Source organism: Mirounga leonina, unplaced genomic scaffold (genome assembly GCF_011800145.1).
Source record: "Mirounga leonina isolate KUSES-001 unplaced genomic scaffold, KU_Mleo_1.0 Mir_200, whole genome shotgun sequence".
Taxonomy (NCBI): Eukaryota; Metazoa; Chordata; class Mammalia; order Carnivora; family Phocidae; genus Mirounga; species Mirounga leonina.
In genome coordinates, this window is record NW_023270503.1 from 25,114,039 (window position 1) to 25,139,959 (window position 25,921).

Consider the following 25,921-nt stretch of genomic DNA (forward strand, 5'->3'; position numbering starts at 1 on the left):
CCTATGCCCCACCCACCCCCTCCCTTTCATAAGCAAGTATTTTAACTTTTTTTTTTTTTCTCTTTTTTTCTCTGGCAAAGGAAAAAGTGATTCTTGGTAACCAGAATCAAACCCTATGGTCTCTTTAGTAGGGTCTGGCTATGCCTTTCTAAATTCACCCAGCTCGGTGTCAAAGCCATGCCATTTAAGATTCTTGAACACAAAATCAGACCTGTCTGACTCACCCCTTATGGTGGTTTGCCTATAAACTTATTAGTTTTTCTCTGGCTACTTTTGTCTTAAAAAGTAAGGTTCCTAATTGCCAATCAGGGCCACATCCATAAGATCGTCATCTTCCTCCCCAATCATAAAGTCAGGGCTGAGCCTTGAGGGCCTGTCGGTAGATAAAATTGTGTTGCTTGTCAAAGACAAGGACTGGTCTGAAGAGATGGGTGATTTAGACCAACTCTCTGGCTTGATGCTATGAGATTTTTTCTTGTCCCGGTCTTTGTCCCGGTCCCGGTCTCGATCTTTGTCTTTTACTTTCTTCTTTTCTTTTTTGTGCTTCTTATGCTTTTCTGTGCTATATTCTGGAAGAGGTCGGATACCATCATCTGAGCTGGGACTGTTCTGATAAGATTTTTCTGCTATGGAGGAGCCTGATTCACTTTCACTGTCCAGATTCTGGGGGGTATATGCTGGTGACTTACTATGGCTAGGAGAGCCACGCTCATGTTTTGGAGTGGAACCACTGATGAGTGGAGAGCCATAGTTTTTGGAAGAGGCCATCTGAGGCCTGAGCCCTTCTCCACTACTTTCCCCAGGTTTCTGCAAAGTCACTTTGGCTTTAATGCTGGGAGAACCCCCATCATGCTTGCTGATGATAATTTTTGCCACACCTGTGCTCCCCACATTTTTTGACTCTGAGGTCTTCTTAGACGAATCCACTGAACCCCCCGAGGTGGAAACCTTGGATTTTTCTTTATCACTTTTCTCACGCTTACCCTGGAACTCTCCTCCTGACATGTTATGTTTGGAGGACATAGGATGGCTAGAAGAATTTGTGCTCACCCCCATCTGGCCATCCATTGGGTCCTCACCTCCAGGGCCACTGGTGACGACCCCATGCTTCAGTTTATCTATGACAGCTGTTAAGGATGGCTTCTTATTTCTGCTGGGAGATTTCCCTTTGGAACTCCCATGCTGGTTCTGAGAGGAAGACATGGAAGAGCCACTTGAGGAAAAGGAAGAGGAAGATGCTGTACAAGAATTAGATGATGGGGGAGTTTTCTGAGACAATGAGCCTGAAGATCCTAACCCTGAAGATGACTTCATGCCAGTGCTTGAACTAGTTCCAGACATATGAGAACCACCAGAACCTGAACTGATGGGGGACTTGGCTTTAGAGGATGGGGGAGTCCCAGGAACAGCCTTCATTGGAGAGGCAAGCTTATCAGAGCCTGCAGGTGGCCTTGAATGAGAAGGGGATATGTTTGGTTTACTTAAAGAAGGATTCATAAGTGATGATGGCTTCCCTTGAGGTTTCATCTTAGTGCTGCTGGAGCCACTGCTCAGTCCATGCTTGGTAATGGGAGAGGAGCCTGGCTTCCCCCCAGACTGGGATGAATTTTTGGACTGGCTAGATCCAGAAGACCCTTGGCTAGAATATACACTGCTGCTTAACTTGGAACTTGAGGAACCTTCTGATTTACTGCTTTTCATCTTGCCTGAGTTGGTAGCCGAAGAGGAGGAAGAGGAGGAAGAAGAATGGCTATGGTGGCTTTTACTGCCTGAGGAAGACACAGAGCCACTGCTGGTATACTGACTGTGGGAGGGCTTGCCCACCATCACGGTGCCTTTAGGAATCTGAATAGTGATTTTGGGAATAGGTGGTGTGGCAACACCTGGGGGAGTCTGCGATCTTCCTGAACTGCCTGGAGATTTGGATCCACCCGTACTGGTAGGTGGGGTGAAAGGTCGGTTAGAAGAACTGTGAGACGGAGACTTTCCTTCAGTGTCCGCCTTCTTCCGCTTTGGAGGTTTATCTTTGCTTTTGCCATCATTAGAAGGGGTCCGACTGCGCTTCCCTGGTTTGCTATCTAATCCTGGCCCTGACAGACTACTATTACTGGTGCCATTGCCCTCCTTTACTCGCTTTTGAGTCTTTTCTTTCCCTAAGTCCCCAGTAGTCAGTAAAGGACTCTGGCTACCACTGTGATGCTCCATAAGATCTGCAGGACCCAAAGCCTTCCCAGCCACTGATATAATACTGAAATCAACTGTGTCAGCTTGGCTATTGCCTTTAAACTTAGTCTCCCCATTATCACCTCCAAGCATTGGCACCCCCAGAGTATTTAGTGCCTGAGATGCAAATCCTTTGAAGTCATCATTATCTCCACTTTGGCTGCTTTCATCAAAATATTCTTCTCCAAAACCACCTTGGCTCTGGCTGTTCAACAAATCAGGATTAAAATCTACTCCATCAGGAAAAAAATGATTGGTAGGAGAGTCACTACTAGGGCTTCCAGCAGCATCTGCAATTAGGTCAGCTGGATCTGTGTATGGATTTTCATTATTATTGGTTTGAAAGACATCAGGGTCAAAGAGGGCACTCTGAGAATGCCCAGAGCTTGAAGAATCTCGAACAGGGGTACCAATGGGTGGGCAATCATCACTAGTGCTGGGAAGCTTAGAGGCTTCTTCTGCAATGTCTGAAAGGATATCAGTTACATCTGGGCCAATGCTGTCTGAACTGGATAGTCGGACCATCCTTTGAATACTGGGTTGGGGGTGAGGTACTGGTTGTGGGTAAGTTGTTGGGGGAGTACTACACTGGCTTGGAGCTGGAGTGATGTGTGGCGTATCCAGCGTGTCTGCTGTCATGTTGACGTCAAAGATGGGGTTCTGTGAGTCAACATCCATTGAAAATAGCTCCCTCTGAAAGTCATCTTCAGTCTGGTGTTTGGGTTTGTCAGGTGGTAATCTTGATGACTTCTTCTTCTTCGTCTTGTTGCTTCCCGGGCATATTTCCATCCGGGGTGAGCCGGAAGAAGAGTTCTGCCTTTCTAAAGGGCTGCTTCCATAAAGGGTTGAGAAATCCTGGGCAGGGTTATCTTTAAGAAGGTTCATGAGCATCGGGTGGTTCTTGGTGTTGCCGGCCATCGAAGAGACAGGTGGCGGCGTGTGATGAGGAGGGGTCGGACTCGAGCCAATGGTAGACCCCCCGTTCCCTGTGATTTGCAACAAACTGGTAAGAATTGGGTTCTGAGACACCTTGCTGAAGTCCTCCCCATGGCCCACCGACTCATGCCGATCTTTGATGCTCATGCTCATATTAAACAAGGTGGTAATGGGACCCCCCGGAAAGGTGTTGGTTGGTGTAGTGGTACCACTCATTGGGTTGTTGCCTGTGGTCATGCCATACCCTGGGCTGCTAGCCGGGGGCAGGTTCTTTTTCACCATGTCTTCAACTGTCTCTGCAATGAGGGACAGTGCTGGGGTGTCGGCCTGAATGGTTTCAGCTTTCCTCCGAATAGCCCTCATCGTCACAGGGATGGACATACATCTGTAAAATAAGATAGAAAAAACAAAGTTAGCAGTGTATTAGCTGCTGAATGAAAACAATTTTTACTTGGGAAAACAGGCTTTAATTCTGCCTGAGATTCAGATATGCCCTCAGAGGTTTGCAGTAGGCAATTTTCAGGTAAGGCAAATAACCCGAAAGGCAGAAATAGTTCTGTAAAATGCCAGAGCTTTGGGCAAATTCATTCTAAAAAGAATCTGTACCAGTAGGCACTCTCAACCTCTTTTGAGGCACTACCAAAACCCAACTAACCACAAACAAGAGCCCAAATTAGATGTCATACTGAACTAAAAACTGATAGTAATGAACTCAGTAAGAAAATATCTTCCTTTTCGGGCTTCACATGTGATTAATGGGATATGCTATTTATCTTAATTAATGAACCACTAGAATAATCTCTTGAACCATCAAATTCTAAACCTTGATGACTTAGATCATCCCAAAGCTATACCGTGAAAGATGCTATTATTGGTATAAAATCTTGATTACTTTAAAGCAAAGCACTTTTTATCTTACAGATAAATTTAACAATACATTTTAGAAGACACTTTGCTCTAGAACATTTTAGCAACCTTTCTTAAAAGACCAAACAGTAACATTTTAGGCTTTTGAAGATCCCATGGTTTCTGTCCAACTATTCTGCCATCTTAGCTCAAAAGGCACCACAGACAATATATAAGGACACCTGGGTGGCTCAGTTGGTTGACCTGATTTCACCTCAGGTCATGATCTCAGAATCCTGAGATCAAGCCCCACATCAGGCTCCCCATGCAGCAGGGAGTCTGCTTGAGATTCTCCCTCTCCCTCTCACTCTGCCCCTCCCCACTCTGCACACTCTCTCGCTCTAAAAAAATAACTCTTTAAAAAAAAAAAAGGCACAGACAATATATAAATGAACAGACATAGCTGTGTTCCAATAAAATTTATTTATAAAACAGGCCACAAGCACCTATTCTAGAAAAATCTCAAAATTACATATTAATATTTCTGGGAAGCTGACTGGCTTAAGTTATCTTCCCACATGCCACCACATGACATATTACATATGTTAAAAAGTGATGCAAAATTAAACAACAACAACAACAACAACAAAACCTACATCTTATTTCAGCTGTCTCCCTCCTAAAAGAACCCTAATACTGGACCTAAAGTTACCTACCTTATTTCCTATTACTCTCATGATATTTAAAAAACCAAAGCTCACATTACTTTTGAATCCCAAAACACAGAAATGTGAATTCAAAGCAGTGACTGAATGCTTTCCTCCTAAATTCCCATTCACTCTAATACTGAAAACAGTGTTCCTTATACATCTCTTAATTGGACTCTGATGGAAAAGGGCCAGTGCTACCTTTGAACAACTTTGGCAATGAAGTCATCTGTGCAGATGAGTGCATCTGACAGCCCCTTGTACAGTTTACAGCTCACATGTGTTGAGTCCTGCACATCCATTACCACTGAAAGACAAAATACACAGGAGTTGAGAGAAATTCAGCTTCTGACTTCAAAAAGAAGATAAAGGGACCAAACTACTGCGCTAAGAAAAGTGCTAGCCCCCTCACAACTCACCACACACCAGGGAGTCATTCACAGGGTGCTGAAAAGATACGCTGAAACGGGACTCTGAGAGAGGACACACTTCAAATTGGAGGAGGCCAGGAGAATCTAAAAGGCAAAGAAAAGGATCATAAAATAATCAACCAAATATAAGACTAGACACTAGTAAATAATAATCCCTAAGTATACAGGATGAAATTCTCTGTCTCCTTAGAAACTAAATTCCACACTTTTTTTTTTAGGTAAGTTAACTTTTATTTTTATTTTTTTTAAGATTTTTTTATTTATTTATTTGACAGAGCTAGCGAGAGAGCACAAGCAGGAGGAGGGGCAGAGGGAGAGGGAGAAGCAGCCTCCCTGCTGAGCAGGGAGTCCGATGTGGGGCTTGATTCCAGGACCCTGGGATCATGACCTGAGCTGAAGGCACACGACTGAGCCACCCAGGCACCCCAATCCTACATATTTTTTACACGTAAAGCCTACTATATCATTCACAGGTGACAGAAGGAATCAGATTCCAAAAAATATGTCAGCTGATGTTATAAATACTCCAAAGAAGTAACTAAACTTCCACTTTCTAAAATGAAGACCACTTAATCCCTAAATTGTTAAAGACCTTGACAGATATTAATGCCTTGCCTTGAAAGTGAATTATGAAAATAAACATGGCCAAGAGTTTTTCATTCTATTTGATAAGACATCCAGAACCACTGCCATAAACCCTGCTTTTTATCAGTGTTTGCAGATGTTAGCTATGTGGCCCATAGTTTGGTAAGCATGGATGTAGGGGCTATAATCTAAAATGATATCCTTGGGGCGCCTGGGTGGCTCAGTCGTTAAGCATCTGCCTTCGGCCCCGGTTGTGATCCCAGGGTCCTGGGATCGAGCCCCGCATCGAGCCTGCTTCTCCCTCTCCCACTCCCCCTGCTTGTGTTCCTGCTCTCGCTGTGTCTCTCTCTGTCAAATAAATAAATAAAATCTTTTTTAAAAAAATAAATAAATAAAATTATATCCTTGGGGTGGCACCTGGGTGGCTCTGTCGGTTAAACGTCTGCCTCCACAGGAAGCCATCTTCTCCCTCTCCCTCCACCTGTTGTTCCTCCTGTTTGTGCTCTCTCTTTCTCTCTCTCTGTCAAATAAGTAAATAAAATCTTTAAATAAAATAAAATAAAATCATATCCTTGGGGTGCCTGGGTGGTTCAGTTGGTTAAGCGGCCGACTCTTGATTTTGGCTCAGGTCATGATCTCAGGGTCCTGCAGGGAGTCTGCTTAAGGATTCTCTCTCCCTCTCCCTCTGCCCTTCCCCCTGCTAGGGCTCTAAAATAAAAAAAAAAATCTGTAAAATAAATAAATGAGTAAATAAATAAAATGATATCCTTATGCCAAATATACATATAATATCTATCATCATAGGTTCCTAAGCCAAACATGCTGGAAGCCCAGAGACAAGGATCACATACTTTCTTGGGAAAACGCATGCATCTTGCAGGACTAACTTCATAAATGGCTTACAAAAACTAATTTCTAGATGCCCTGAAACTACTTGGAGAATTCTCCCAGGATTCAAATACATGAAATAGAAGGGCCATAAGCACACTTGCACATGCTCAGTGTCATCACTCTCTCTAAAATTTCTCATTTCTAAAGCAGTTTTTTTTTTAAGATTTTATTTGAGAGAGTGAGCAAGAGAGAGAGAGAACACAGCAGGGAAGGGCAGAGGGAGATGGAGAAGCAGATTCCCCGCTGAGTGGGGAGCCCGACATGGGGCTTGATCCCAGGACTCCAGGATCATGACCTGAGGTGAAGGCAGATGCTTAACTGACTGAGCCACCCAGGCACCCCTCTAAAGCAATTCTTATTCCCAAAAAAGAGATCTCCTGATTTGCCTTCCTTGTTTCTTTTTGCCTGCCATTCGCATTAATACATTTCTATTACTGAAGTGCTTTACAACTAAGGTAAAAAATTAATTACAGTTAACTAGAGCAGCCAAAAGTCTCATCAGGGATTCTAACAGCAAACTGTGTTTGAAAAATATCAGCATTCCAGAATCTAGGGAGAAAAAAGGGCATGGGTCTTAACCCTTTTTAGGCTATATGCTTAAGTTCCCCAAAGAATGGGGACAGGAAACATACTCAGGCAGGACTAAAAGCTGGGAAGCACTGTCCTAACAACCTAAAATTTAAATCTCAAGAAATCGTCTCTGGGGCACCTGGCAGAGTATGCAACTCTTGATCTCAGGGTTGTGAATAAAAGCTCCACACTGGGTGTAGAGATGCCTTAAAAAAAAAAAAAAAAGAAAGAAACAAATCATCTCTCCCCACAGCATCCCAAGTTCTACCTTCTATACCTACTGTAAGGTTCAGGCCTGTAGGTACCTAACTATATCACTGTATGCAGAAAAAGAGTAAGTCCATTGCAAAAAAACAGTGGTTTCCAAATGCCAATTTATGGATTAGTTCCATCATAATTATATGTGGAGCTTAAACCAGATTCCCAACTCCTCCCACTGAGGTTCTAATTCAGTTCACTTGTGAATGGAAACCAGTTATAAAAGCTCCACAGGAGATATAAGCCACCAAATTAGAGAACCACAAGAACAAAGAGTCTCCATTTGCCAGTAAGTATATTAAAAGGAAAGGCAATACCTTCTTTCAGAATAGTTCTTTTGACACAACTTCCTATTAGGGTGTTATAGGCCACTTGGTGTCTGATCAGATTTAGGATAAGAGGAACTCGGCCAGGGTGCTGAAAGGTGATTTTGCTAACTAGAGTTCCCTGTAGACTTCTGCCATCTGGAAGAGGAGCATCCTTGTTGAGGAAATAGCAGTGCTGCTGACCTGGAAGAGCCTGGGCAAAAAGGACAAAGGAAATGAACACTATTTACTCACCCATGGTGCTCCAACCACAAAATATAAAAAACCCCTATTCCTCAAAAATCAGCAGCAGTTTCTCAGTGAATAATAAAACTCCACAGTGATTTCTTTGGTCAGCTGATGTTATAAATGCCAATTACTAACTTGGCTGAAAAGACCCCTTTTCTATAAATGTTCTATTAGTGGTTTCCTAACCTAACTAACAAAAATTACGTCAGAAATTTGTATAAAAGAGGCCCCTAAACCATAAGTGCAAAATCTCTATTTTTAATAAAACACCTTGTTATAACTGTAACACAGAGTCTGGAAACTACTACTTTAGTCTAGATTATCCTCAAACATTCAAATAAATTCAAGTCCAGATGAGGTTTTGGAACCTTTCTTAATTTATTCATTCTAGCACTTTCTTCTCTATATGTACTTGAAGGACCTTTTCAGATTATAAGCTCATGACACTTGAAAGAATTAAACATTAGGAATTCTTTTTTTTTTTTTTAAGATTTTATTTATTTATTTGACAGAAAGAGACACAGCGAGAGAGGGAACACAAGCAGGGGGAGTGGCAGAGGGAGAAGCAGGCTTCCCACCGAGCAGGGAGCCCGATGTGGGGCTCAATCCCAGGACCCCGGGACCATGACCTGAGCCGAAGGCAGACGCTTAACAACTGAGCCACCCAGGTACCCCAAACATTAGGAATTCTTAACATCTACTTACAAACTTACAAAAGTTCAGGATACCATTAAGAGAATTTCATCTGAAATTCTGGCCATGAAATGTACATTGTTACTTCCTGACTTGGAAGCTCATGCTTTTTCTTCACTATGTTTCAGAAATTTCTGTAATTTCCTGCCTGAATGAGGAACTAGGAAATGATCCAGTAGTCCAAAAGAATGTTTCTGACCCAGTAATCCTATAAAGGAAGATTCTGATCTTGGGTTCAAAAATAACCTACAACAATCTATGGAGCCTTACTTACAGCATAAAATCGCATGTTGTGATTCAAAGGTATGGGGTCAGGGTCCTTTGACAGCTCAAATTGAGTGATCAGTTCATAGAGGGGTACATAAGTTGGTTGAGTTTCAAACAATGGAATTCCTGGAAAAACAAGAACATAATGATCGTAATGACATCAAAATGCTGACAGCTCAGTTTTCCCTTGATGACTCCTATTTCATTCATCCATTTATTGAAAAAGTACTTACTAAGCATTTACTAGTACAAAGCACTATGACATTTATACCCATCGGTACTTTTTTGAAAACAAGACTGAAAGAGGTCGAAGATCATCTGAATTTGAAGTTTGTTTTTCACATTTTTAACAAGAATTAGCTCTTGATACTTAAAACTCACCTGTGCAGTTCTGAAGTTTCTGAACAAATGCTCTAGATACTGGGATTGGCTGGGGAAATTTCAAGAAGAAACAGGCAGGAAGATCAACACTGTTGGCACTGGTGATGGAGGAAAAGGAGGGGGTCCTTCAAGAAAAAGAAGGGTGTGGGTTGGATTTTGACTTGATATAAAAATGAAAAATCTAAACACCCATTCTTAGACATGTCTGTATCATTTAACAGAAGTCTATCAAAAGTTCACTCTTTTGGGGCACCTGGCTGGCTCAGTCGTAGGGCATGCAACTCTTGATCTTGCAGTCATGAGTCTGAGCCCCACATTGGGTGTACAGATTACTTAACACAAATAATTAAAATGTTTTAAAAAAAGTTCACTTTTGGGGCACCTGAGTGGCTCAATTGGTTAAGCATCTGACTCTTGATTTCAGCTCAGGTCATGATCTCAGGGCTGTGGGATCAAGCTCCACATTGAGCCCAGCGTCTGGCTCCACACTCAGTGTGGAGTCTACTTGTTCCTCTCCCCTGCTCGCGTGCGTGCACACACACTCTCTCAAATAAATAAATGATAAATAAAATATATTTTTTTAAGATTTTATTTATTTGAGAGAGAGAGAGCACAAGAGGGGGGAAGGTCAGAGGGAGAAGCAGACTCCCCGCTGAGCAGGGAGTCCAATGTGGGACTCAATCCTGGAACTCCGGGATCATGACCTGAGCCAAAGGCAGTCACTTAACTAACTGAGCCACCCAGGTGCCCCTAAATAAATAAATCTAAAAAAAAAAAAAAAAAGTTCACTCTTTCAACTTTCTTTCCCCAGTTCCAAAACATCCTATTTATTAACCCTAAAGTATTTAATCAAGCATCTATCTCGAGTCTCTAGTTATTACTCCAGTCAAGAGAAGTCCCATGATAACGTAAGAAAAAAAAGCAGTCATTAAACCAGTGGAATTAGTACAGTTCTTCTCTCTCTCTCTCTCAGGATAGACAATGTGTTCTATAAGCAGACTTCAGAAAGGAACATTCAAATAGATACTGAAAAGAGAAATTAAATGGATAAAATAAAAAGCCAATCTCTAGAAAGTCAAGTGAGGAAAGAGGCAAGTCAAAGTAATACTTGTTTCGTACTGGGCTTGAAGTTGAAAAAATGAACCTTGCCAGAATTATACTTAACTTACCATTTGTTGTCAACTGGATGTGACCCCATAATTAATGGTGCAATTGGGAGTTTATACATAGCAGACGTTCCTTCAATTGTTACTGATGCGTTCATGCCCAATGATCGAGGAACTGAGAATAGGAAAGAAAAAGGGTTTTCTCCAAAGTAACACAAATTACAAGGATCTTAACATTTAAAAACAAAAAACAGGCTAACTTCTGCATAATTTGTCAGATACTGTAATACCTATATGACTTAGAAATTTGAGAAACTACCTTTTACAACCAATATTTCTGTCAGTATATAAAATACAGAACACAATGCAGTCCAAAGAAAAAAAAATTTTTAAAGGTTCATTACCAACACTTAATTATTTTCTCCAATTCCAGAATGCATTTAAATAGAATTAGGATTATAGGATAGTCAATGACTAAGTTACAAGGGGACCAAATGGGGTATTAGGCCATTTTTCATTGTTTTAGTGTATTAAAATGCAAATAGAGGGGCGCCTGGGCGGCTCAGTTGGTAAAGCATCCGACTTTTTTTTTTTTTTTTTTAAGATTTTATTTATTTTTTTGACAGAGAGACACTGCGAGAGAGGAACACAAGCAGGAGGAGTGGGAGAGGGAGAAGCAAGCTTCCCACAGAGCAGGGAGCCCAACACAGGGCTGGATCCCAGGACCCTGGGATCATGACCTGAGCCGAAGGCAGACGCTTAATGACTGAGCCACCCAGGCGCCCCAAGCATCCAACTCTTGATCTCATCTAAGGTCTTGATCTCAGGGTTGTGAGTTCAAGCCCCACATTGGGTTTTCTCATTCTTCTAATGAGAAATAAAATTTTAAAAATGCAAATAGGAAACAACATCCATTATTATATTCTTTAGTAAATTGGCTAATCTCTTCACCTTTGAAGTAATGATTAAAGGAGATTATTTCAAGTCAAATGGTTTATACCTTTTCATTCATTCATTCAACTTGTTCAAAAGCACCTGTTAAGCTTTTATTATTATGTATGTGTACACATACATGTGTATATATTAAGAGTATGTGTGTGTGTAAGAATCAGATGCAAAATCTGATAGGAACAGTGAACTTTGGTATGATGGCAAACTTATTAGAAAGTAGCAAATCAGGAAATACACAACCAGGCTCAGGCATTCAAATTATTTTAAGTATTTTTAAAACACTGAACCAAACCGTCAGTTGCTTTTCAGTTAAAGTCTTACCATTATTCTCATGCAAAATGATGGGAGATGTAGTCTTGTCATCCAGCAGGTCAGAAGGAGAGGCATAGTACTTCAAGTTCATTAAATGACCTATGCAAAATAAAACTTATCACTATTTTTATCAGGTAAACTGCAAATAAAAATGTTCCCATTTTTACAAAACTGTGTATGAGAAAATAATTCCATAGATAAGAGGACTCATGCTCCAAAACAACTTATGAAATATGATGGAAGTGTAAGTATTGATTCTAATAATTTACTTCACAATTTAAAAATGTAACTGGGGGAAGGCAGGTGTTAACACCTTAGAAACCATTTAAAAATATACAGGTGACTGGTAATTTTCTCCCTCTGCTTATAAACCCAAGGTATAAATGTAATCACCCCTTAACTAAAATAAAACATTTTTACATTTTTCAGGGTGCCTAGATGGCTCAGTGGGTTAAGCGACCGACTCTTGATTTCAGCTCAGGTCATGATCTCCACTCTGTGCTCGGTGGGGAGTCTGCTGGAGATTTTCTCTACCTCTCCCTCTGCCCCTCCCCCCGCATGTGCACTCCCCCACTCTTTCTGTGTCTCTCTCAAATAAATTAATTAATTAAAATAAATAAATAAATAGGGATGCCTGGGTGGCTCTGTCAGTAAAGCGTCTGCCTTCAGCTCAGGTCATGATCTCAGGGTCCTGGGATCGAGTTCTGCATCAGGCTCCTTACTCAGCAGGCAGCCTGCTTCTCTCCACCCCCCCCCACCCCGCTTGTGTACATTCTCTCTCTCGCTCTCACTTTCTCTCGGACAAATAAAGTCTTTAAAAAATAAAATAAAATAAATAAAAACAGGGATGCCTGGGTGGCTCAGTCATTAAGCGTCTGCCTTCGGCTCTGGTCATGATCCCAGGACCCGGAATCGAGTCCCACGTCAGGCTCCTTGCTCAGCATGGAGCCTGCTTCTCCCTCTGCCTGCCACTCCCCCTACTTTTACTCTCTCTCTGACAAATAAGTAAAATCTTAAATAAATAAATAATTTTCAAAGTAAGCAAAGTAGGATCACATACCCCCACTTCTTGGAGTAAGATAACCAACACTTCCATGAAGAATCTTATCCAAGGGACCAGCATTGGTTGCTTTCCTATGAGACAAATTATCTATGTTTGTATTAAAGCCCTGAAGGTATTAGTGTACAATGTGCTAATGAGAAGCTGTTAAAAGTCTTAGAATTCAATCTTAATAACTTGTCCTATAACTGGACATATAGCAATTGTATTTCATTTTCAAGGTAAAGAGCTTATTTACACATGTAAAACAGTTTGTAATATGGTGAACAAAAATTACAACTAGACTATTATTTATCAGACGTGAGGCCAGGTTTGACAAGACTTCAAATAAAACTGATGGAATATCAACCAACAACTTAGACATACTGAGAAAATGGAATGCAATCACTTGGGAAGTAAAAAAAGATGGGCAAGATATACGATATAGATAAAATATATAATAATATGGGTCTATAATATGGGACCCTAATAACCCCCTAGATGAAAAGCTTTAAGAACAAAGTATCCAGAGAGTCATATAGAATTGACACCTTAGCCAGTCTTACCAATACATAACTGCCATTTTAGATAGATCCTGTTCTAAGGATTGGAGAGCCAAGTACATTTTAGTCTTCAGTTTGCTAGAAAGTAGATGAAGAGAACAAGAGTTAAATAGTTGAAAAATACACATATACACACACATACAAACATTAACATAGCCTAGAGGGCAATTCTGTTTCAAAGAGCCAAGCTAGTTAACAGAATCTCAGGTAGGTTAAAAATAAAAATGATGGGGCACCTGGGTGGCTCAGTTGGTTAAGTGACTGCCTTCAGCTCAGGTCATGATCCTGGAGTCCCGGGATCGAGTCCCGCATCAGGCTCCCTGCTCAGCAGGGAGTCTGCTTCTCCCTCTGACCCTCCTCCCTCTCATGCTCTCTGTCTCTCATTCTCTCTCTCGCAAATAAATAAAATCTTAAAAATAAATAAATAAAAAATAAAAATGATGAGCCAGTTCCACAACCACTAATTTCTTTTCAGCTTAAAAATCAATTATGTTGAAGACATCTCAAGGATTATAGTCTCTGTTAGCATTATATCCATTAATACAGAAATTATTTATTTCAAATACCTTCAAAAGATATGAAGTTGGAAGCTATAGGTTGTCAGTATGAGAAGAAATCACAAATAAGATAGGGCAGAAGACTTGGCAAATTTCTAAGCACAAAACGGTTTACATCTATACTGATTTTTCCAACAAAAACAAAATTAAAAATACTTACTTGTCCCCTGGAAGGTTATAAAGATTAACAAGACCCTTAAGGTGCTTAGAAAATTCATCAAAATTTTTTTCCCTATAAGGAATTCAGGGGAGAGGGAGGAGAATAAAACATACAATTACTACTCAATGCAAAGTGCCAAAAACCATGGCTACATAAAACTAATTTTAATAATTTGCTTTACTCTTTTCCCCCAAAGTTTTCTAGAATTAATCAAAAGTAGCAAAAGAAAATGAAATGTTTTCCTTTCTCTATCCCATTTATCTAGAGAAGGTACTTGTAAGCACTATAAAAAATGTCAAAAAGACCTAATAATTCCTATACTACAATAATTTGATCCTAAGTAATGAGACTTGGTTTAAATAAATCACTTTCTTTTCCTCTTAATATGTAACTGAGATGATTGGATGTCGTGAGGAAAACAAACCTTTGATTGGAGAGGAAATGGAAATAAGTAAATTGGAAAGAAAGAACACTTGCATGTATGTATATGGCAACCTAAAAGCAAAGAGGAAAATGAACACTTGGGAGAGGGGAGACTAAGAGAAAAGGAGGTGAGTACTGTGGAGGCAAACCACAAATTCTACAATGTTCCTATGACGAGACCTGCCCCAGGAAAAAGAACTACTACCTAGACCCCTCGCATCCTAGAACCCAATATTCAGGCTTGGATTCTTAGTCAATTGGGTTCTGTGGGCAGGCTCAGGAATCCAACACAACTCAACAATTCTAATTCTCGGTATCTTTTTCAAACTTAAAAAAAAAGAAAAAAAAGTCTCTTAAAGCTAAATTGCCCTAACAATGTCAGGTATTTGGTCAGGCATTTACTGAGCATATATTCAACACTTACTGCCCAAAATGCCATGAAGACAGTAAAACAAAACAAGAGTAGCAGTAAAAATGCCCCCACCTTAAAATCACCATCTATACAAAGTGACTAAAAATAGCATGTAAAGGCTAATATTGTTTCTGAGCTTCCCACTTCAAAACATGCTTACAAATTAACTTTAAACCACCACCAGTTCATAAACTGGTGCAGTTTCCTACTCCAGATCAGAACCAGAAATATTGGCTTTCTGGACTATTCTGGCAACACACCTTTGCTAGACTTAACTGATTCAATAAACTCATAAAAAGGCTGTTTTTATGTTGCATTGCAATTTTTAAAAGGTGGTTCAAATGTGGCACACTTGGCTATGAACACATTAAAATGATCACTGCAAAGGCCAAGTATAAAACTTATTCCCTCAATATTAACATCTTAAGACATCTCCACGTAGTATCTGAGAACTTTGCTATACTTAAGACATAAAATTAATGTATTGGCTTTCCCAAAATCCAGAAAGCAAATTTCCACTCAATTTAAAAGGAAAGGATAATCCAGGGGGAAATGCCATCAACTGCCAAGAAACTCTTCATGTCTAGCGCTTCTACTATGATGGGAGTTTATCACACATATACCTTAAATGTAAAACAACTTTTCTCAAAGTGAAAAAAGTTCTTTCCATGGTATAGACTCAATTTTCTCAAGCCTTCTCTGATTCAGTAATTAGGTTCTATTTATTTTTGTTGCACACAGAATTCTTGAGGCTAGATCAGTAGTTTTCAACCAGAAGTGATTTCACCCTCCAGGGAACATGTGACAATATCAAGAGATATTTTTGATTGTCACGGGTCAGGAGATACTAATGGCAACTAATGGGGAGAGACCAAGGATGTAGTTAAACATCCTACAATGCACGGGGCAGCCCCCTAGAGCAAAGAATTTTCCAATCCAAACTGTCAATGCTACCAAGGTTGAGAAACCCTGGGATAGACGGAGTAGGTTAAGAAGCCAAGTCAATTCTGAAAGTGAACAAATATAGACTCTGAAAAATCCTGATCCAAGAAAATAAATATGTTCCTTAGGAGAGTAACTTTTGACCAGCCTCAAGACTAGCTATAAAGAACAGCACTGTCTGACAATATCAGGGAATATAAATGTCATTTGCTTACCTTAGCTGCTGTACAAGTTCTGGACAGCTCTGAAATTAAAGAAATCACGTTAAAACCTTAAACTACTTTAAGGCCTCTGAAGACATCAAAAGTTTTTCTCTTTTGTTAAGAGCACATGCTTTATAACAAAAACATAAAACTACAGAAAATCCTTCTATTAAGATAATCAAAAAGCATCTTCCTACTTAGTAAACCATGGGGTTGGGGTGGGAAATTAAAGATCAAAACATGAACTAGTTTATAAAGGAATCAACTTTCAGTAGCTTAAAACATTAGGACCTCCCTTTAATGCCATCCTTGGAGTCCATATTCAACTGGTTACACACATTAAACATTCATCTCTATTACAGGCTTTTTCAGAGACATTAGCTATGTATAAGATTATCTGTCCTTGATTATTAGCTCTTTGAGGATAGGAACTTTAAGGAATTCTGTATCCCCAGCACCTATTGTTCAAATGCGGCTCATGTTTGTTGATATGAAATGGAAAGCGTTCCTCTAGTGTCTCCACTTGTCGAAGCCTTTGGATGATGTCAGAGATGGACCCATGTTATTCTAAATTCTAGAGCTATTGATATTATAGCCGATCACATCATCTCTACAGTGGCTCACAAAAAAACCTAAACCCAAGCTATTTCAAACCCCAACAATTCATTTTAATGTCCCTAAGTAAACCCCACAGATTCCAGTGAAATATCAACAACACATACCACAGGATTCTCCCCATGGTGAGCCACTTTTACATCACAAAGCTGTCCTGCAGGATCTAACTGCACTTCCACATAGAACATATCTGACGTGATGTAACATTCAGTGCCACTGGCACTGAGATGAGAGCCCAGTCTAGCAGGAACAAATCAAAACAAAAATTAATAGAAGACACATAAATAAAGCCACCCAAAGTCAACACTAAGTTAAATACTTCTGCCTGAGATAGACTACTTACCCATTCTGTCTTGCTATAGACTCCAAGCGGTCAGTCATTGCTGGTAAAGATGTAACTAGGAAGGTAAAAAAGGGAAATCACAAAATGATCCAAATACTTAAATTTTATTCTTCAGAGACCGCAACATCCTAAGGAGTATACATCCTTCCAAGCCATTACATTCAATAGTTCAAATGCTTATGATTTGTACAAGTTCATTAGTAAGACTTAGCTGTGATCTAGGCAGTAGTAAGGATCAAAAAAAAGATCTATTTGAGGGGCGCCTGGCTGCCTCAGCTGGTAGAGCATGCAACTCTTGATATTGGGGTCGTGAGTTCGAGCCCCATGTCAGCGGGGCTTACTTAAAAAAGATCTATTTGAAAAAATTATTGAGAGGCGCCTGGGTGGCTCAGTCGTTAAGCGTCTGCCTTCGGCTCAGGTCATGATCCCAGGGTCCTAGGATCAAGCCCCGCATCGGGCTCCCTGCTCGGCCGGGAGGCCTGCTTCTCCCTCTCCCACTCCCCCTGCTTGTGTTCCCTCTCTCGCTGTGTCTCTGTCAAATAAATAAATAAAAATCTTAAAAAAAAAAAAGAAAGAAAAGAAAAAATTATTGGACCATTCTCCTCTCCCTTTTGCATTGCTCATCTGGGATAAGTTATCTTTTTTTTTTTTTAAAGATTTATTTATTTATTTGAGAGAGCGAGAATGAGAGAAAGTACATGAGAGAGGGGAGGGTCAGAGGGAGAAGCAGGCTCCTCGCTGAGCAGGGAGCCCGATGCGGGACTCGATCCCGGGACTCCAGGATCATGACCTGAGCCGAAGGCAGTTGCTTAACCAACTGAGCCACCCAGGCGCCCTGGGATAAGTTATCTTTAACTTCAAAAAGACAAATGTATCTGCTAATGCTAGAATAAGGAAGATTAACATCAAAAACAAACCAACATAAAAGCAAATATTCAAGGGATGCCTGGGTGGCTCAGTCGGTTAAGCATATGCCTTGGGCTTAGGTCATGATCCTGGGGTCCTAGGATCAAGTCCCGCATCAGGCTCAGCAGGGAGCCTGCTTTTCCCTCTGCCTGCCGCTCCCCCTGGTTGGGCTCCCCCACCTCTGATAAATAAAATCTTTTTAAAAAAATTAAATTTTCATAGCAGCATTATTCACTACAGCCAAAAGATGGAAACAAACCAAATGTCCATTCATGGATGAACGTAGAAATAAAATGTGGTATATACATACAAAGTATTATTTAGCTTTTTTAAAAAAAAGGAAATTCTGATACATGCCACAACATGGATGAACACTGAAGACAGTATGCTAGTGAAAAGCCAGTCACAAAAGGACAGATACTGTTTGATTCCACTTATATGAGGTATCTAGAGTAGACAAATTTTTTTTTTTTTAAGATTTTATTTATTTATTTGACAGAGAGAGACACAGCAAGAGAGGGAACACAAGCAGGGGGAGTGGGAGAAGAAGAAGCAGGCTTCCCGCCGAGCAGGGAGCCCGATGTGGGGCTTGATCCCAGGACTCTGGGATCATGACCCGAGCCGAACGCCCAACGACTGAGCCACCCAGGCGCCCCTAGAGTAGACAAATTCTTACAGACAGAAAGTAGAATGATGGTTACCAACAGTTGACAAGAGGGAGAAAGAAGAAGTTATTGTTTAATGAGTATAGAGTTTCAGCTTGGGAAGATGAAGAAGTTCTAAAGATGGATAGTGGTGATGATGGCTACACACAATGTGAATGTACTTAATGCCACTCAATTATAATTTAAAATGGTTAAAATGGTGAAATTTATGTTATGTATATTTTATCACAATTTAAAAAAAAAGTACCAGTCTCTGCCTCTACATACTATGGTTATATCCACAGATTGGGAAGGGTTACCTTTCAAGACTGAGACTCTGTGTTGAGTTGGAAGAAGCAAAAGTGGGATCCTCTACATTTCAATGAACTAAACAAGGATTCTTAACCATCAGAGAAGGAAATGTTAGAAGGGGCGATGAGAGTTGTAGAAACCCACTCTCAGACTTCAGATTTTAAAGGAAACCCAAGGGGGGGGGGACGACAATATTCAGCTGAATCAGGTTCATTTGTGATGGATCAGAGTAAAATCTGTTTTTACTTTAATTTTCCCCAAAAATACACAGAACTAGCAATTATAAGCATGAATATTCAAGCTCATGATTTAAATTTTATTTGCTTTCCTGAAAACACTGTCCATAAACAATGTAAAAATCTTTTATTAGAGTTAAAATGTCCATCTTCTTATTGTGAGTTAATTAGAAGAGAATATGTGAAGAAAAAAGAGAACTTTCCCCTCCTATCTTATAGTTACTCTCCATCAATTATCTTTTGAATCTCTATCACCCTCCAAAATAGATTAAAAATAAATGTTTCAAAAGTTCAGGTAAGAGCTCATCTCAACTCCATAGTGAAAGTAAGACAACACCTAGCATAGAAAGTTGATCTATCTCGGTTTACATTTCTTCTGTAACTATAAAATTGGGTGTTTTAAGAAAGCATATTTCAAACACGTTTACAAACCTTTGAGAGCTTTCTGCAAAGTCTCCAAACAGCTGACCAAATGTTGGTGCCCTCCAGAACTCATCACAACCCTCTTCTCCTGTATTAAGTAGGAAAACATTTGAGGTAGAAATTAACCAAGCCAACAGTGTTTCAGGTAAATGTACTTCTCCTAGTAGTAATATTTCAGGATAATCTACAGACCAAATGCTGTAGTCTATATACTCTATATTCTCTATATACTCAAGATAATCTATAGACTCCTATTACTCTGTCCATTCATCCACAGGAGGACAAGTTCATAAACATGGATACTTCCATATCCATATACATGAAGGTAGAAAAAGGTATGCCCAGATCTTATTTTAGATTAGGAAGAATCAAATATAATAAATGAAGCCTGAAGCCTCCTGCAGAAGTAACTACATCCTAAGTTTAATGAGGTGGCTCAGGAGATTTGACAATTCCCAAATCTAACAAGGTAATTCGCATGTAATCTAAGAAATAAAACCAAACCTGAGTAAAATTAGATTGACTCTAAGAAATAGAATGTGTAGTCCAGAAAAAGGGACTCCCAAAGAGCAAAAGATTTGACAGTTTTTCTAACCCTATCCAAGGAAGTTTCTTCCTGCACAACATTCCAATCCCTAGAAATGTGAAAGTTTTATGATAAAAGGATAGTTTTTCAGGCTTTTCAATGCCCTAAATCCATCTCTTTGTTCTAATTCCACCTTCATAAAACAAACATCTGACTAATAATCGGGCTTCTCTTGTACCTTGAATAGATAAGGGGTTGCTCTGGATGGTGCATACAAATATTTTGCTAAGTGGAAAGATAAACCCTCTGTGGTAAATTAATAAACTGGCAGTCTGATTTACATTTTAGTCTACTAAGATTTTGTTACTATGTCAGTTGTTGAAAAACTTTCAAAGTCTTAATACACCAATACAATCAGGTCTCCGAATATGCAAAGTGAGAAGTAGACAGTGGAGGCTATGGAAACCAAACCAAAACACTGGTTCCCCATGAGAGGGTCTTAGTAGCCACCTGGAATTCCTCTATCTCATGATGTCTCTCTAATGACAATATCATTTACAGAACATATTTCAAACTAGAATATGGCTACCTGGTAGTATAAAAATGACAACCTCTGAATCCCCAGACAGGAAAAACTGCCATTATTTTATTTAAGGCATTAAATAAAATAACACAAAACAAAAACCCACATTCTATGTACATAATCCTCAGCCAGGGATATACATACATTTGTCAAATTTACAGTTACAGAAATACACAGAAATGCACAAGCAGGGGGGAGCAGCAGACAGAGGGAGAGGGAGAAGCAAGCTCCCTGCTGAGCAGGGAGCCTGACATGGGGCTCAATCCTAGGACCCTGGGATCATGACCTGAGCTAAGGCAGACGCTCATCCCACTGAGCCACCCAGGCGCCCCTACAGAAATCTTTCAGCAACACAACACTGTAATATCCATTATCTCACCTGATTCGTACAACAAAACTATGTAGAAAAGCAAACTGGTATTGTGTGCCTCTATTTTCCAGATGAGGGAACTCAGAGAGTCAATAATTTGTCCAAAGTCACATAGGTAGTAAGTACCTCAAATATAGGTCTTTTGACAGCAACTTTAGTTCTTTTGCTAGGGCTATACTGATATGATCATTTTAAACACTAATACATCTACTAAACTGAACTTACTCTGGACCCAAAGTAAGATTTGTTGGGGAGAAGGGGGCACTTTCATTGAAGTATAACATATATACAAAAAAGTATATGAATCTTAAGTGAAGAGATCCATGAATTATCACAAAGTGAACACATCCATATAACCATTGCAGAGGTCAAATCATAGAAGTAAAGTTTTCCTACATCATTTGACTACTACTGGAATCATATGGATGAAATTTTAACAGCTAGGCCCTACCCCCTGTCTTCCACTTAACTTTCACTTAAGGTCTCCCCATAGTGGTAAATGACTCAAGAAGTAAGTACTACAGAGGAAAAGGTAGACAGAATGAACAGGTGAAGCTAATTAAGAATCAATTGCAGGGGCGCCTGGGTGGCTCAGTTGGTTAAGCGACTGCCTTCGGCTCAGGTCATGATCCTGGAGTCCCTGGATGGAGTCCCGCATCAGGCTCCCTGCTCGGCGGGGAGTCTGCTTCTCCCTCTGACCCTCCCCCCTCTCATGTGCTCTCTCTCATTCTCTCTCTCTCAAATAAATAAATAAAATCTTAAAAAAAAAAAAAAAGAATCAATTGCAAACTCTAGGGGTGCCTGGGTGGTACAGTCAGTTAAGCATCCAACTCTTGGTTTTGGCTCAGGTCATGATCTCAGTGAGATGGAGCCCAGCACAGAGCCTGCTTGAGACTCTCTCCCCCTTTCTTTTTGCCCCTCCCCCCATGCTCACATGCTCTCTAAAATAAATAAATAAATCTTCTTAAAAAATCCATTGCAGGGCGCCTGGGTGGCTTACTTGGTTAAGCGTCTGCCTTCAGCTTAGGTCATGATCCCAGGATCCTGGGATCCAGGCCCGCATCGGGCTCCCTGCTCAGCAGAGAGCCTGCTTCTCCCTCTCCCTCTGCTGCTCCCCCTGCTTGTGCGCACCCTCTCTCTGTGTCAAATAAATAAATCTTAAAAAAAAAAAAAAATCAGTTGCAAACTCTATTAGTAGTATAGATACAATGAAAATACTATCTCATTAGAATCAAGTGGCTGAGGGCACCTGGATGGTTCAGTCGGTTAAGCGTCTGACTCTTGATTTTGGCTCAGGTCATGCATGGTCTCAGGGTCATAAGATCGAGTCCCACATCGGGCTCCGTGCTGGGCAAGGAGCCTGCTTAAGATTCTCTCTTTCTCTCTTCCTCTGAACCTCCCGCCCTCGCACCCCCCTGCCCGCTCACGCTCTCACACTCTCTTAAAGAAACAAACAAAAACTGAGGACACACTATAATAACTAGTTTGAAAAAAATCTACAGAGGGAGCTTAGCTTATTAAATAATTATCTAAGCACAACACTTTATCCACCAGCATAATCCTCACCATGACTTGACGCACAAGCTTAATGGTTTCACTCCAAGGTCTATTTTGGTTAAATTTTGCATGGAGCCGTTCCAAGAGAGAGCTCATCTTACTCAGCTTCTCTGACTCTACGATATAAATTAGAAAACAGCATTAGAAACTCTTCTTTCAAGACCCTCCACAATTTTTCTTGCAAAAGAAACCCCCATACTTCATCCTGGTAACAACTCAGTTAAAATATTTTTCAACGCCATTTACTTCAAAATATACAAATACTTTACTTTTAATAACAAGAAGGCAGAAATTGGGGTCTAATCAAAATGAACACCATAGAACATAAATGATTTCTATTCAGTCTTTTAATGAAAACCAAAAAAAGAACCACCTCTAATTATGTTTCAGGATCAAGACTATGTTTGGTGACAAAATCATTTCATGATATGCATGAAATCCCTTGCATGATATATGTAGAACATACATTTGAACATGGCCTTACTATAGTTAGTTGGTTTTCAATGTGAAATACAGACTTTCTTAATTTTTTGACATAATTCTAAGAGATCAATGTAGAAGTAGTATCAAGAAAACAGGCTGTATTTGCCATTTTAAATTTTCCTGTTTGAATTCAAACTAAAACCATATGGATAGGGAATATGTCAATGACTAAAGGATGAGTTTCCAGCAGAGGTAAGAGAAAGATAGAAAAGTCCTCAGTTTCCTGGACTGAACAGCTCTTATGCTCTCCAGCCCTCCTAATTTTTATTACTGAAATTTAGTTGATTTTTATTTATTTTTGAATTTTTATTAGTTTTCTTATTGAATTATAGTTTTTATTTTTATTAAAATTTTTACTTTTGAAATATAGTTGATCCTTCCTCTAATTCTTATACTTTTTAGTATGAGCGAGGACCTGTTCTAGAGACCCTGGCAGTGCAAAAACACACAATACGCCTGAGATGATATCTGTGAGGGGGTGTGCATAAGTTAAAGTGGAAATAACCATCACAGAAAGCAAAATGAGATATGCTGTTAAAAACAGAGACACATTACAATTGAAACGCAAAAAAGGAAAGTTCATTATCAGTCCTGGGGATGTTACAGAAAAGGTGACAGCTGATGTTGGCATTGAAAGATGAATAGAATGTCACCAATCAGAGTTAAGGCAGTGACATTTTCTAAATCAAGATTCAAATTCCTTTCTCCAATGTCCTCATCTTCTGGAAAACCAGTTTTGGGGCTGTTTCAGCCAGCTTACAGTTCTGGACACGTTGTTGGCAATTCCACTTTCAAGACTCACTCACTCAAGCATTGCTTTATATGCTGGGGATACAGAAATGAGCAAACTAGACAAAATTCCTGCCTCATCGAGTTTCCATTTTACACTCACCAATCCTCTGCAACCAAGGAGTAAACCTTTCTTCTTCCTCTCCTTTAAAATACACTCCCCACCCCCCTTTTCCTCGATGATAATAAGTACTTCACACGAATGCTCAAACACTTTTTGTGCCAGGGTCTACATAATGATGAGTAAGACAAGGTCCCTGATCTAACAAAGCTCAAAGTGGAGAAGATGGATGGGTAAACATCAATACAGTGATCCTTATTAACAGAACTATATCCAAAATACTAAGGAAGCATTTAAGAGTGTAGAACTTTAGAGAATCTAAGTACGGTTCCACAGAAAAGTTGTTTTTTCAGCAGTTTAAGTTAGTCCAAGCACTGAAAGGATGAAATTCAACGCATTTTACAAATATACAATAGTACAAAATCTGAACATTGTGACATTCTATTAAATATTAAACTACTGGCTGTTACAATCATAAGGTCCTAATCATTTCACTAACGCCAAAACATCCTTCAATACTTGACACACAGCTCTGTATTATTTTTTTTAATGTCATTATTCAGACATCTCTTCTGAAACGAGATGTAAGTAGGTTTTAGATTCACTCGCCTGGTCTTCCATCAACTTTAGGCTGAAAATGTCCTGAGGCCCAACTGATTGTCCCTAGCTAAGCAGGAAACCTTCACAGAAGTTGAGAGCCCACATCATCCCAGAGTCAGAGCCCTCCATCACCAAGGAAGGCACAGTCAGAAGCTATACCGCCTCCCGGACTCCACGACCTCGGGAACGTTGCCCCGGCGGAGGCATCGGCCCCCCAGCTCCTCTCACAGATTGGCTCCCCCAAGCTGTGTCCCGCCCCCTGCTTTCCCCCTCAAGTCACTCACCCTCGGTTTCCCCCTGAGCCTTCATCCCGACGGTGGGGAGGTCCTGAACCCTACACAAGAGGATAAGCCCTTCCCCACCACTAACGAAGGAACCAAGTTGGTTCGGGCTCCCGGGACGCAGGGCACCAGCCGTTCCCACTCTTCCAGGGAAGGCTCAGTCTGAAGTCCCCGGCGGCAAGAAGAGAAGGGTGCTCCCGGCCGCCGCCATCTTCCCAACGGAACTTCCCAAATATCGCGAGATTAACCGTGATCCTGCGAGAGAGAGGAAAAAGGCTGGGCACCAAAATATCGCGAAAAATAGTGAATGCGGTGCTTCTCGCGAGATTTTTCCAATCACGCCTCCCCTTAGCGCTCGGTTGTCTCCAGACTTACTGCTTCTAGTTATGGTGTTTGCTGTCAGCGCTTGATTCAGCTTCGGAATGGCAAAGGAGTTCGTAAATTAAAATCCCGGGATCTCTTTACTGAAAGACTAGTATTTCAAAGAATATTGGTATCAGAAATGTTTTATTAAAGATAATACTATTTCTTGAGATACTAGATGGAAAAATTAAAATTATATTGGCTCTTTGTAACACGACGTTCCAGGCCAGCCCAATTCACTTCATTCCCATATCCTAATTTTTTCCCCAAATTTCAGAAATATTTCTCACGCAATTCCAATTTTTTTTTTTTTTTTAAGATCTGGGAGATTTGGTATTAGGGTTACCTTTGGATTAAAGTAAACTTGTAGCAGTTCAGAGCACCGGATGCTTTTAATCATATACCAAGGTGTATCACAATTGGTAGTGTCCCTATTTTGTAATCATAGTAAAAACAAGCAGTTTGGCTTGTACTCTATCCTACAAAGAATGTGTAGTCCTGTCTCTTCTATCAGTAAATCCACACGAGAAATTTTAAGTAATGTTTTTTTTTTTTTTGTGGCCACGGGAATTGAAGAACCAGGCTAAAATACAAAGCTAATATTCCTTCAAAGTTCTTAACATAGTCAAGGCTTGTTTTTTGTTTGTTTTGGTTTTTGTTTGTTTTTGTTTTAATGTTCTTTTTCCAAACACATCTTTGAAAATAACTGCTCTAAAGTTAGATTTTACCTAATTCACTGCAAGGATATTTAGTGGATTTCTACTGGCTTTTCAGTCTCAGACTTGCCACATTTCAAAAATGCTATTCAAACATCCTCCA

General features: G+C 40.1%; 1 protein-coding gene across 1 annotated transcript; it reads right to left on the reverse strand.

Annotated features, from left to right (window-relative positions):
- Positions 1–77: 77 nt before the first annotated feature.
- Positions 78–24,958, reverse strand: MED1 (mediator complex subunit 1). Its single transcript, XM_035027014.1, has 17 exons — positions 24,743–24,958; positions 22,535–22,641; positions 19,499–19,577; positions 16,969–17,023; positions 16,733–16,865; positions 16,023–16,051; positions 14,031–14,102; positions 13,317–13,391; positions 12,772–12,845; positions 11,721–11,810; positions 10,512–10,623; positions 9,343–9,467; positions 8,969–9,087; positions 7,765–7,966; positions 5,132–5,227; positions 4,914–5,019; positions 78–3,544 (listed from the first exon to the last, which is right to left on the reverse strand). Exons 1-17 carry the CDS (start codon positions 24,765–24,767, stop codon positions 295–297), a joined length of 4,749 nt encoding a protein of 1,582 aa, XP_034882905.1. The 5' UTR covers positions 24,768–24,958; the 3' UTR covers positions 78–294.
- Between the last annotated feature and the right edge of the window lie 963 nt (positions 24,959–25,921).

What these genes read in the sequence shown, in the direction of transcription:
- MED1 (XM_035027014.1), bottom strand. Translation starts at nt 24,767, where the DNA reads ATGAAGGCTCAGGGGGAAACCGAGG. An exon ending in ACCATGGGGAGAATCCTGTG is followed by an intron (nt 16,052 to 16,732) that starts GTATGTGTTGTT and finishes CTTTAATTTCAG; the next exon opens with AGCTGTCCAGAACTTGTACA. An exon ending in TCTTACTCCAAGAAGTGGGG is followed by an intron (nt 11,811 to 12,771) that starts GTATGTGATCCT and finishes TATTTTGCATAG; the next exon opens with GTCATTTAATGAACTTGAAG.